The 13433-nt window shown below is 40.6% G+C and overlaps 1 protein-coding gene across 1 annotated transcript in view; it reads left to right on the top strand.

Moving 5' to 3' along the window:
• The window catches only part of CEMIP (cell migration inducing hyaluronidase 1), a 51648-nt gene that overhangs the window by 3429 nt on the left and 34786 nt on the right, over positions 1-13433 (top strand). Inside the window, exons 3-10 of the mRNA XM_068410411.1 lie at positions 192-330; positions 1106-1342; positions 1728-1907; positions 5926-5996; positions 6732-6827; positions 7455-7576; positions 9775-9916; positions 10739-10930. Coding sequence (XP_068266512.1) covers positions 192-330; positions 1106-1342; positions 1728-1907; positions 5926-5996; positions 6732-6827; positions 7455-7576; positions 9775-9916; positions 10739-10930 — 1179 coding nt within the window. The remainder of the gene's footprint in view (positions 1-191; positions 331-1105; positions 1343-1727; positions 1908-5925; positions 5997-6731; positions 6828-7454; positions 7577-9774; positions 9917-10738; positions 10931-13433) is intronic.

The following is a 13433-nucleotide window of genomic DNA, read 5'->3' as shown; positions in this document are numbered from 1 at the left end:
ATTCTTCAAGAATTGGACTGAATAAAAACAATGTAATATCTTTAGGATTTGTATTGAGAGCTGTTTTGGGGAGGATGGGCAGAATTTTTCAAAAATTGACATGAGCCCAGCACTGGGTTTAGCACAATGGTATCACAACCTCTGACGGGCTGCTGTGTGTTAAAGCAAATGTCATAACCTTTTCTACTTAGGAAAACTGGTCATTAAAGATGATGTGCAGCCTATCATTTTGCGTACTAGACATATACTCATTGAAAATGATGGAGAGTTACATATCGGCAGTGAGATGTGCCCTTACCAAAGCAATGTGGTTATCATCTTATATGGGCGGTACGTACGCATGATAAAATATTATCGTCTTAGAACTTTCTAGGATCTCTCTTCCACAACAGGGAACAAAAACGTTCCTTAAAATTACATTTTCTCAGATATCCTTATCATGAGTGCTCTGTGGAAAGTTCTGCAGCTTTTTAAACAATTTAAATGGCCTGTAAAAATTTGATGCAGTTTTGGTTCTGGTTTTCAAATCCTACTGGGAGATGAACACTGGGGTATTTGGGCATGCCAGGAAATCAGCACGCACCTTGCCACCACTCAAGGCGATTTTCCACAATAGGCTTAAAATCTGAGGAGTTCTTTTATTCTGAGAATTCTCCTCTGTAAACATCCTTTCTTTCTGCATGAGAGTGGTGAGCCAAAGGACAATACATTCATGTCTTGCGGATTGCTATAGGATCTCTTAGAATTTCAAGGATGCCAAACTCATATTTAACAGCCATTAGACCTCCTAACTCCTGGTTAGGGTCCTAACCTCCTCCAGAATTCAAAAACACAAATGTGTCAGTCAGTTTGGCCTGGATATAATGAATATAACATGTATAATCTGCATTCCAGATTGCTGCTGGTCTTCAGTAGTTACTAGTATTGTTTCAAATAGTTTATTTTCTGTACAATGCAGGCAGTTGCTGATTCTTAGAGTAGTTGAAAGAAATGCATTGCAAATCGTGACACTTCTCTCCTTGGGCCATAGCAGAACAAGGGGAGAGACTCCTTGACTGTCAGATACAAACCCAAAACTGGTTCCTTTCCTCCCTTCCTGCTGCAGAGCGGATGACAGCAGCCAGCCGAATCCCTACTTTAGGCAGAAGTATCTTGGAGTAAGTAAGGGTGGCACTCTTGAGATCCACGGAAAGAAAAAGCTGTCCTGGACTTTCTTAAACAAAACTCTTCATCCTGGTGGCATGGAAGAAGGTGGATATTACTTTGAAAGGAGCTGGGGCCATCGGGGTGTCATTGTCCATGTTATTGACCCAAAGACGGGGGCAGTTGTCCATTCAGATCGGTGAGTGACTTTTCAACTGTCTAGATGTGAGGATCTTTGGGAACAGGTTGGGGACAGCATCTCAGTAAGCTCAGAAATGTGCATTTTAGCATCTTGTTCATACATGGGTGTTATTGCATGTATATACAATTCTTTCTAGATCAGTAATCTCCAAAACCAAAGAGTGGGTACCGTTACTACCTTGCTACTGTGTCAACTAGAGTTTAATCAATTTGGCTTAGCAGAAACCCCTAATACACCCTGTTAGACAAGTGCTTTTGCAACAGAATAATATAATTACTGTAAACAATACAGAAGAGTTATTTCTTTATAGCACTTGCTTTTCAGTACATAAAGCTGCAATGCTCACTGAAGTAAACGTTTTTGGGTGTTTTTATCACTTTAGATTTGATACCTACAGAGCAAAAGAGGAAAGCATACGTCTTGCCCAGTATTTGGGCAGAGTTGCGAATGGCATGATCCTGTCAGTTGCAGTGAACGATGAAGGATCTAGAAACTTGGATGACTCGGCCAGGAAAGCAATGACCAAGCTGGGCAGCAAGCATTTCCTCCACCTTGGGTTTAGGTATGTGCCAGTTCTCTCAGCACAGAGGCTTTATTATGCTCCTGAGATGTCCAAATAATTCCAGTCTTTCAAAGGCACAAAGTTCTTTCACATGGAAAAAAAAAAAAAAAGAGGGAAACTTCTCAATGTGACGTTTTAGCAGTTAATTAGATAGTTTGAGATGCACTCTGTGTCTATATTGGGTATTTTTATTAGCAGATTGAGGAATAGCATGATTCACATTAAAAAAGATATTTTTTCCAAGATATTGTTCCTGCAAGTTACTTATTCCAATTTATTTCCAAGCCATCCCCCAAAGATTTAAGAAGCATATCTACACACACAGAGTGGATTGGATGGTCTGAACATTAAGGAGGGTAGAATAATAGCTGTGTAGCCCTGGCTAAATACATATAGACATACATACAGCATATTCTTCAGCTTGTCCAATACATATTCAGGGACTTGTGCAGCACAGAAATTTTAGCAAGCATGAATTTATGCTGTGGACTGTAAATACTTCTGTGGCCAATACCGTGTCTGCGTTGGCACACACACTGTTGAGAATGTTTACTATTTATCCAGATATAGCCATTATATTTTTTGTGTTTATCTGAATGTATGTAGGCTTTTTCTTTAAAAGGCGCTAAGAGGGTCACTGCAGAACACGAAAAAAAAAAATTGCCTTGTAGGGAGAAGTGATTCAGTACAGCAGCCTGTGGGAACAGACAAGTGTCAGCTGGGCACGTGCAGATGGAGTAAGATTTGGGGCAGTTGATTAAGAGGTTATGTCAAATATTATAGGGACTTCTGTGCACCAGATAATGTATTTCAAAGAATCAACCAAGGCTTCAGAAACAGTCTCCAAAACCAGGCTATCTCCATCAGTGCAATGCTTGCTCTCAAATTCCCAGACCCCACATTAAAGCCCAGTAGCCTGCTGGGTTTCTTTTTAGACTGAAATTAGGGGAACAGAAAAAGATTTTTGAACATTATGCTTTTTTTTTCCAATTGTGCAACTGGAAGAAATTGATGGGTTTCGCATACGTTTATAAAAGTAAATTGCACTTGATGTTTTTGGGCTGCTGTGGTGTTTCAATGCTAGTTTCTCACTTTGCCATAAATGCTTATAATGGAAATACTATAGAAATTCATCCATGGAAGTGTGACTTTAAACATTGCTATTGTTTGCAGTCTAAAAGCTAATACTTGCCCTGCTGTTATCTGAAATACCACAATATTTCCTTTTATAAATAACAGGGACATTGTGGGTACCATAATGTGGTAGTAGTTGGTAAATATTGTCTCCCACCAGCACACTGGTATGTGGAAAAATACCTGCATCTTGGTGCATTATTTAAAAGACTGTATTTTTAGGAGTGTTCTCAGCATTTAAGTTCACCAGCTTTCAAAAAAACACGTTTTCTGGATGGCAACTGGGACCAGATTTACAAAGGCAGTTAGACGGCAGAGTGGAAGATAGGCAGCTTTGTCAGATGTATTCAAGCTTTTCTCTTATGCAAATTGAACTTCCACTTCACTTTAGTGTAACAAGATTTAGACATATTGGTTTATGTTTCAGACACATCTATAACTATGAATAAGGATGTATATACCTGACAGGTGCTTTTTAGAATTTTTTGGAAGATCTTAAAAAAAATGTTCAGGATGAGGAAATCACACACACACATACATACTTTAACCTGTATGGCAAAGGAAGGCTCTGGCAGAGGAGAGTGGATGGATTTTTCTTTTTAACATGCCCGTGTACGCACTCTCACCACTCCCTGCCCGGCACCTGGGGTTTGCTGGCTGGTCCTGCTGAATCCTGGTTGTCAGATCTTCTCAGCTCCCTGCCGATGGCTGGGGCCCACCATGGGCATCACTGAGACAATAACAGTGTAAGCCCCAGGCAGTAATTTGGCTTAGGGAATTTCTGTTTCACATTTTGTGAGGTGCCACTTGAGTCAGGCTGTGGAGCCGTAGACTGGGTTGTTTTCTGACTGGGGTGGTGGCGGTGGTTATATGGACAAATTCCTGTCTATCTCTAGTTGCTCCATATTCAACCAGATTGTAAAGCTGTGCAACTCCCCCTTGCTGTAGCAGAGACAATGAGCAGTGCTGATTTATCCAAAAAATGTTTCTGTGCTCCTGGCATCTCTTTCAGTTGCCTATTTGCTGAGTCCAGAACATTAGGAATGAAAGGAAAATCTTGCATTCCTCCTCTATTGTTGTCCTTTTGAAAAGTGAGTTTACTCTTTAAGTGTGAGATTTTTTTTTTATTAGTTCTACTAATAAATTATAGCCTTTCTGCACTTGATGACGTAGTTTTTCTCTTTGGAATCCTGCCCAAATATCACTGGTTTGGCTCTGGACTTACTGGTCCCTTCATTTCATATAGCCCAAACAGATTGCGTGTGTCTTTACGTGCCAGGGTTGAATGACTTTAAAACTATTTTTAGTGATAAAATAACGGAGAAACAAGTATTTTAACACATGAAATGGGGCCAAACCTTGAGTTGCAGAATTAGATAGCTTCTTATTCTTTAAGTTATTTTTGAGATTATTTTTAGGCCATCATTGTTTTTGTCATTTGTTTTGAATTTGGTGACAAAAAAAAAATAATAATTAAAAAAAATCTATCTTGCCTGCTGAGTGATAAAGTGTCCTTCCTGCCCCCATCCCCCTTCTCCCCCTGGATGGAGATCACAGCCCAGCAGTGCCTTCGGCAGCTGTCGCACAGGCAAGTTTTCCATCAGGAGCATCTGGCTGGCTGGCAGCTTCTGCTGAGCCTGTCCTGTGCTCAGGCTGAGGACACGCCGCTGGGACTGCCTCCCCGTGAGGAGCCGTGTCCAGTGCTTGTGTGGGGCCTCAGCATGGCATGGGGTGCACCAATGCTCTCCAGAAGCTGCTCCTGCCGACCCCAAAGCCCGGGGCTGCGAATCCCAGCAGAGCCCAGCTCACGCCAGCGGTGATTTGTGCGTGTTTTAGTGGCTATCTGTCAATGTCTGTATGTGTTTTCTTCTGAAGTCCCAGAGCGGTTTATAACTTTGCTTATATCAGCAGATGGTAAATGTAAGGTGACCTGCAAGACTCAAGGGTGAACCTTGATGCAATTGAAGTCACTGGGTATTTATACCAATAGAGACATGATTTAGTCTATGGGACTGTTTGCTAAATGGTAGGGGTGACAGTTTCCCTATCATCCTAAAAGCATATTTGTTATTCCATTAGTCATTAAGAGCAGATATGCCTGAACTACTTCTATTTCAAAGATAAAACTCCCTCCTGACCCCCACTAATTAGGTTCACCTCCAAGGTTGGGAGGCACTTTAGTCTCTGTCTCCATTGCTTACCCATCCATGTGGTCATTCTCCAGTGTTGCTGACAGCTATTGAACCTACTCAACCAATAACCGTAGGCAGTAATGAACTTACTTCTGATATAGGATCAGATTTGAACAGACAATCCAGACTCATAAACCTTTATCCCTGTTCAACGTTCAAAATAAGCAAACTAGATATCCAGAGACTGACTAGGTATTTTTTATTGCCCTTTGCCAGCCAGTCTGTCTATCAGAAATTCTCGTGGGTCATTCCAAAGACAATTGTGATATACAAGGTTTCAGTGTGAACTACATTTATTTAAGTAGAGGTAGCTTTTTTTCCATATTCTTCAGTGTGCGTGTGCACACACACCTCCCAAGCACACAAAAGAAAGATTTTCAGGCTCCCCAAGGAGTTACCAGTGTCCTATGTCTGTCACACACAAGCCTCTTTAAACACTCATTTAAAAGAGAAACACACTTCTTATAGGAGTGTATTAAGCAGGAATTTGTCTTCAACCTTCCTTCTCTTTTGATGTATTTACTGAAGAAATATAGAGTGTTAAGCTATTTTTAATTTTAACCAAGCTGCCTGTCGCACTAATCAGACTGTTTTGAATGTGCTGCCCTTGAGAAATGCAAGAACACTGGGCTATAAAAAATATGCATCTCATATATGACATAACTTGATCATTTCTCATTTTCATTTTCCAGGCACCCATGGAGTTTTATTACCGTTAAAGGAAATCCCTCCTCTTCTGTTGAAGACCACTTTGAATATCAAGGTAATTCATGCACAAAACACTGGCTTGATGTTGCCTCTGGAAGTTATTGGAGTTATGGCTGAGATTAATTTGGTCAATGGTGATTTCACGTGACACTGCATTACATCAAAGCTGTGAGCAATTGATTAGACATATTTAATTGAATGCTCTCTGTGTATACTGCTTCTTCCCATTAATGCAGCTGAAGTAGCTGAGTGGGGTATAACCTAGGTTATCCAAACCCTGAGATAAAAGGTGAGATCCTGCACCAGTGTAAATCTCCGTTGAGCTTAGCTTAGACACTGACTCGCATAGACACAAAACTATGGAACAAACCCAGTTCACACCAGCTGAAAATTTAATCAGGGTGTCCTGTATTGGTAGCCTCAAATACTCCTGCAAAACCATTTTCTTGCAAGCCGAAGGCTTTTGAGTCTGTATCTTTTCACGACATTTTCAAGAGCAGCTAACAACATCGCTTGCTACAACATCAAATAAAAATAGCAATATATTACAAATCATTGTTTTTTTAATCCTCTCTTGACTCTTGAAGATTTTTCCTCCTGATTGTCCAAGCAGTTATAAAAGTGTCTGAAGCCTCATTCCAAGATCAGTAAATTTTTCTGGAAGCTGTGCAGGGCTAATTCTGGATAATGTAGCCAAAATATGCACACACACACACGGACAATTACCTTTTGAGTTCTGACTTTTATCGATTGCATTCAGTGATTTTACCAATGTTTGTTTTTTTTACAGGTCACAAAGGGTCAGCTGTGGCCAAAGTATTCAAACTCTTCAAAGCTGAGAATGGAGAACATTTTAACGTCTCTTTGACTAGCGAGTGGGCTCAAGGTAAGAGGCCTGTGTGCCATTTAACTCAGAGGTAGACAGCTGACAAATAGGGTGAATCATCCTTTTTATTGCAATACTTTTCCATTTGGGAAGGCTGGACTTGCTAGCTGCTATTTACGTCACTTCTAACCCAAGTAAAGAACACACATAGATTCTTTCCCCAATTGTCTCCAGGACTCTGAATAACTGGGATCCTTTTTCCTTTACTGCACTGGGTATGAAATTCCATCTCTTATGATCTAAGAGATCACACACAACCTCTTACCTCTTTTGACTACATAGTCACCATGTCCGTGTTTCAGACAACACACAGTAACTGGTCGTAACTTGATCAGAAAAGGCAGCTAAGGAGGACACAGATCCAAAATCCATACCTATTAATAATGCTCATACTGCATACTGCAATTATGTAGCTTTTAATAACTCTGCTCTCCCTTGGCTGGTTACACTTCACAGCATCATTAAAAGCGGCTGACAGATGGTCAGACAGGCAGAAGAGGCAGGAATCAGATCATCAGTGAAGAAACTTGTGAATGATATCTGAGATCATATTATGCTTCATGCATCTTTGCTGCATTCATTAAGCTTGACTTTCAAATGACTTTTCTTGTTTGCACTTGTCTCCAGATGTAGAATGGACAGAGTGGTTTGAGAAGCCTGATAAAGCGAGATCTAAGGACATGGAGAAGCTTTCTGACTTCAAAGCTGCTCATCCTGATAAAATCTGTAGGCAACCCATTGACATCCAGGTAGGCTAGCTTACCACTCGCTTTAGAAGGGCAAGTCTTCTTCAGACTGATACTGAACCCCAAAATAATTGTACTCTTCAGTATTTTTGTTTCTAAATAAAAGACAGCGATTATTTTAGTGCTCTAACACATAACCAACAAGATCTGGTATCCAGTCTTGCATCATTCTGAGACAAAAGCTTATAGAATTGAGCTCCTTTCAGTAAATTCTGGCTTCTGGCATGAAAAGGAGTACAGATGGGGTAATGGACAGCACAGATGCTATCATGAAATACGTGGTTCTCTGCTGGAAGATTAAAAGGAAAAAACACATTAAAATTTAAAAGTTTTTAAATGGTCTTGGAATGGACCCTACCTAAAAAAATTAATCACAAAATGTAATGAGATGGTAACGCTACCAGCTGTAGTAGGCTGGAAAAAATATTGGTGAGCTTGCAGCCATTTCTTGGAGTCAATTTTTTTCTCTGTGGAAAGAAATTTGAATTCTGTTTGGAGCTAAACATTATAATTTTGCCATCAGGCCAGCATGCTGAGGAGAAATCATATACCCTTTCTGAGACTGCAAAAGGTTCTTTAAGGGCAAAAAAGAAGGCAAAAAAACAAGCCTTTTTTTGCATATGTTCACCTTATACTTTATATGTCTAACTGGTAAAACAACTGCAGCAGAAGCATTGCCTAGCAAGAGACAATAAAATACTTCATATCTGTGGGAGGCTGAACCTAAAGTTCCTGGGTATTCTGAAGCAGTGGAGTTGTCCTTATTCACAAGAATGTGGCTATTGAAGTAACCGGGAATGCTGACAGTATGAGCGAAAGTTTCCAGGGCTTGATGTTATAAAGAATCTCCTCTTGAACAGAAAGAAAAAACCTGCCCTATAATTTTCTGCCAGGTCTTAGCAAATCCACGTTAATTTCTGCTTCCATATACATGTATTAGAAGTGACAACTTAGTTCAAAACAGGGGTCAGATGTTTGTTGTGATACAGACCCTTCTAGCATGCGTATTAGAAACAAGAAAGATATTCTTCTGTTCAAGAAACAAACCTTTTTTTCTCTTCTGTTAAATGACAGATACTTTTTTTCCATGTCTATTAAAAGCAAGACAACATTTTTCAGTTTATCCTGCAGATCTTAAGGAAAATCCTCAGGTAGTGTAATCTGGTGTTGCTCATTGCCTTCATAAAGTTACACTGATTTATACCAGCTGGCCTGCTCCAGCTATGCTACACACAAGAAAACTGAAGATACGATGATAATAACAGAAGTGCGGCACAGCCAGAGGCACATTCCTTCAGCTGATGGTGCTAATCCTATACATGGCAGTGGGTGTATGCATTAATAAGGAAGGTCTGCCTGGGTAGGAGAATCAGGATCAGACCCTCCATTGAAAGATGGCTTATCTCCAGTGCCGGGTTAAAACACACGTGTTATTTGGATTGCTCAATGCAATGCATCACGTTTTTGTGAAAGGGTCAAGAGAATTGCAGGCTATAGAGCTGGCCTGTGAAATTTAACATGATCCTGAGGCGTGACATTGCCCCAGCAGGAACACAGGAGAGGCTACACATCGAACTGCTCCTTGGTATGATATAGCCTTTTTTCTCAAGGCAGCTCTGCAGGCTGGTACTTGTGTGTGAGAAAAGGCCACCTCTTCTTGTTCCTTGTGAAGCAATGGGTATTGGAGCAGCTTTGGGTTTTTCTTAGAGAGACTGATCCATGCAAAGAAGAAATAGGACCCCCACCTCTCTCTTCTGCAAGGTTCAGACATAGTCTAGCCACAAGCATTGAAATGAGTGCAGTGAAGAGATTTGAAACTGTGAGTTCATTTGGGTACAAGCATCTGTGTTCAGTGTTTTCAGCTGCCTCTAAACCAACTGCAGGAGAAAATCTAGGGCACCAAGGCAGATGTTAGTGAATTTCAGAATACTCCTCCCAAAAAAGCACATGGTCTTAATATAGATACAGGAGAAACGCATGCACCTAGCAATAATCTGTGCAGCTTGTGCATAAAATAGCTGTGCCTGAGCACCAGCTGGAGTGCTGGCTGGATAGTACACATAACAGTCACCCTGTTTTGTTACACAACTGTTGTGCTGCACCCAAAACAAAGCAAAAGCCTCTTCTGATGGCATCAGTGTTTTGGTGAAATCTCTTCACCTCAAGGTATCACCTGTTTCGTATTTCTATTCTCATTGCAGGCAATGACGCTTGATGGAGCTAATTTAACAACTGAGGTTTTCTACAAGAGTGGCCATGACTACAGGTTTGTGTGCCATGGCAAGGACCAGACAGGCGAAGGCTGCCAGAGCTACAGAGTGCGATTCCTGTGTGGCAGATCTGGTATGTGCCCCATGTTTGAAAGCCAGACCAGGGAAAAGCAGAAATACTGTCTTCCGATGACTGGCTCTTGTTTGGTGTAAGAACAACTTGAGTAATTTTCCAAGCTAAAACTTTGGCTGGGCTAATGACATGAACACAGATAAAATGGCTCAAGATTTATCTCAGGAAAAATTCCTGAGCACTAACAAAGGCAACAGGGTGGTGTCTCAAAAACCCAGCAAGGCTATGGCAAATACTTGGCAAGTCCCTTCCTGTAAATATCTTGTCTTTTGCTAAAGTATTTTGGGATGAGGTAGGATTAGTCAATCACAGTGTGCGAAGACAACAGGTTTTGAAAGTAATACTTTGTTTTCTAGTTATTAGTTCCAACACCGCTGTCCCTAACCTGGTCATTAAACAGGTCATTATGATTCTTCGTCGCTCAGCTGGCGGGAAAAGTAGGGTGGAAGAGGGTTGTTTTGCTGGAAAAAACAGTCATTACGTTAAAGACCACTTGGCTGCTGCAAATAACAGTGCCCAGCGCCCACAAGTGCTGCTGCTAAGTGGGTGTGGTGAAAATGAGCCACTAAGAGCTATATTTAAATTTAGTCCTGGGGCTAGTGGAAAATCCACCTGCCTGCAACTGAAGAAAAACACTTTCGTGTTTGCTTGCTTTCCAAGCCAAGCCTAGTAAAAACCATGTTTGGAAGAGTTAACTATTTTCTGTTGCACGAGGAAATCATAATTTTTGGTGGCGTTCCAGGCAAAAAAAAAACCCAAAAAGAGCGGGCATTTTCTGATAAGATTAACTGAATTATCCACCCTTCCATTTTGGCTTTTCAGTGAAACCAAAGCTTACAGTGACCATTGACACCAATGTGAACAGCACGGTCCTGAATCTGGTGGATGATGTGACCTCATGGAAACCCGGAGACAGGCTTGTGGTTGCAAGCACCGACTACTCCATGTACCAAGCAGAGGAGTTTCAAGTACTGCCATGCAGAACCTGCAGACCCACCCAGGTCAAGGTAGAAGGTAAGGTGCTTCATCTTGTCATGCTGCTGTTGCAATACGCAAATTCTGTCGTTTGTGCTGAGGTAACTCCATTGAAAATTGCAAAGATTTGAAAGACACATGAATTTGATGGCTAATTTTTAGATGCTTTTGGGAAATGTACACTTTTCGTGCTTGCAAGCCATCTAATTTGATTCTGGTTCTTTTCTGCCTTCCCTTTTTATAACTGACTCCATTTTTTGTCCCCAAGCACAGTATTGAATGGATGTATTTATTTAAGAGAAACAAATACAGGTCATGTGTTTGAAATGTTCAGTTTTACATAACTGTATTTGAAAGTGGATCACCTCCTAGAGAGCAGGAGATGAGCACAGCTGATCTGAAGAGTCAGCTAGGGCAGGAGCAGACCGTGAGAGACTGTAAGGCTATGAAGTAATGTGCAGCTGGCTATCTTCCTGAGAAAGTCATATTTTACAAGAACTGTAATCTTACATGTTAGAAATACTGTTTTGTACTACTGAAGCTACTGTTTCTCTTTTACTGTGTCTCTAGACAGCATTACTTAGAGGTGATGTATTAACCAAACATTTTTGGCATCACGTGGCCAGGGAGTTGTCCTGAGCCACAGCACTGGGGGAGATGGAGTTGGTAGAGTGCTGCCGGAGTTAGTCTGAACAGGAGGAGCAGGAACCTTTGCAGAGCCACAGGATTTTTCTCCTGAAGGTGACTAGCTCAAATCCAGAACAAATTGCTTTTGATGAAGAGATTGCAGTCCAATGATTGTAAGTGAAGTGGCCTTCAGATACTAAATCCAATTAAGCAGCATAATCATGATGAACTATTACTGATTACACAGAGTAGTACTGATATGAGCATAAAAGTGAAATCCAGACTGGGAGATTTGCGTCTCCACTTGAGTCTGTGAAGTGGTCTTTTCCTTCTAGAACTAGATTTTGGCACATTGATACACAAGAGCATAGAAATACCACTTGAACTCCCTCTTCTGTGAATAGATGAAGACTTTTAACTGCTATACTTTACAAAAGCAAAAGTTATTTTACAATATAAAAGTATGTAACAGCTGAGGCTGTATTTCAAAGGCAGCATCTGCCTGATGGTAAATCGTGTATGTTACATAATCTTTTGCTTACACACTGGCAATTGCTCTAGGCAGAGGTTTTGTCTGCATTTACAGTAAGATCTTTCTGAGAAACCATGAGGGCACTTGGAACATCCAATGCACCAGGGAGTTTGCTCAGTTCTGTGAAATTAACTACTTCACCATTATCTCTGATGCAACGTCTTCTGGAAGGTACGAATATACTTCCTTTGGCAACTGCCTCCCCAGAGAGCTCTAGCCATTCATTGTTAGATGGCTGAAAGAGAGATGTTCACCAAGCCAAGAAAAATGTTATTCACAGTTTGAATGTATCATAGTCTTATGACTTAAAATGACTAGTACTTTCAAAGAAGACACACATCCAAGTTGAATATTATTCTTGAGCAACTTTTGAAGTATTGGAAAAACTGCACCAGATTAGTATGATACAAGTCACATCATGAAGATGATCTTGGAAGATTGTCAGTAAAAATAAAGATGACATAGGAATATTTCTCTTAGGCTTCCCATAATCTAATGGATTTGTGAAATTCATGTAGTTACATTTATCTTCTACAACAACGGCAACTTAGTTGAAGGAAATTAATAAAGGGTTAAAAAACCAAAAAAAGTTCATGAGAATTTCAAGTGAAGAAGCAGTGGAAACACTTGTTAAAGAAATTGTGCTCTTGGTGTCTGATTACTCTTTAGGAGGATTAAGACATTCCTTTTATTACCACAAATGACATGAACACCAGGGCCAGTCTGCCCTTACTTATATCCAGGCAACTCCATTGACGTCAATGGGATTTCACTGATTATATAAATCAAGGCAAAAACTGGTCCAGTAATAAAAATCACATCCAACTTTCTTGTAACAAAAGCACATTCACAGTAGAAAATAAAATAATTTGCCTGATTCTAAGTTCAGTCTAGATGAAATAAAACCTGGGGAAGGCTGAGATCTCCCCTGTCTTTAGGGGCCAGGAGGTCCATGAGCTGCTCTGTGCCCGGCCGTGCTGTAACTAACTGCACCCACTGCCCTATGCCATGACATGCAAATAGCCAGAATGAGGAGCACTAGTGAGCCGGGGGTGGGTGCTTTCCATGCTTCCTCCCCTCACTTGTAGTAAGTGGAATGGCCTAATTTTCCAAGGAGGTTTAGTTTATCAGCTGAAAACTCCAAAAATCTGCCCTTTGAAAGACAAATGATAAAACCATTCCTACCCGTGATGGTTTATTTCCCTTTTAATCTTTATTTTTTTTCCTTTCCATTTTGTTTTTTTTTTAAACAAAACCTAAATGTCAGGTCTGAGCTACTTAAGAGTCTCTTTGTTCAAAAAAAGGTAGAAAACCTCTGCTTTGTGGACAGACAATTTGGTGTGGTAGCCACTTGGCATACCTAGGTTTAATTATAATTGATGC

Source organism: Nyctibius grandis, chromosome 11 (genome assembly GCF_013368605.1).
Source record: "Nyctibius grandis isolate bNycGra1 chromosome 11, bNycGra1.pri, whole genome shotgun sequence".
Lineage (NCBI taxonomy): Eukaryota > Metazoa > Chordata > Aves > Nyctibiiformes > Nyctibiidae > Nyctibius > Nyctibius grandis.
The sequence above is the reverse complement of the archived record's forward strand: the minus strand, read 5'-3'. Positions and strand labels throughout refer to the sequence as shown.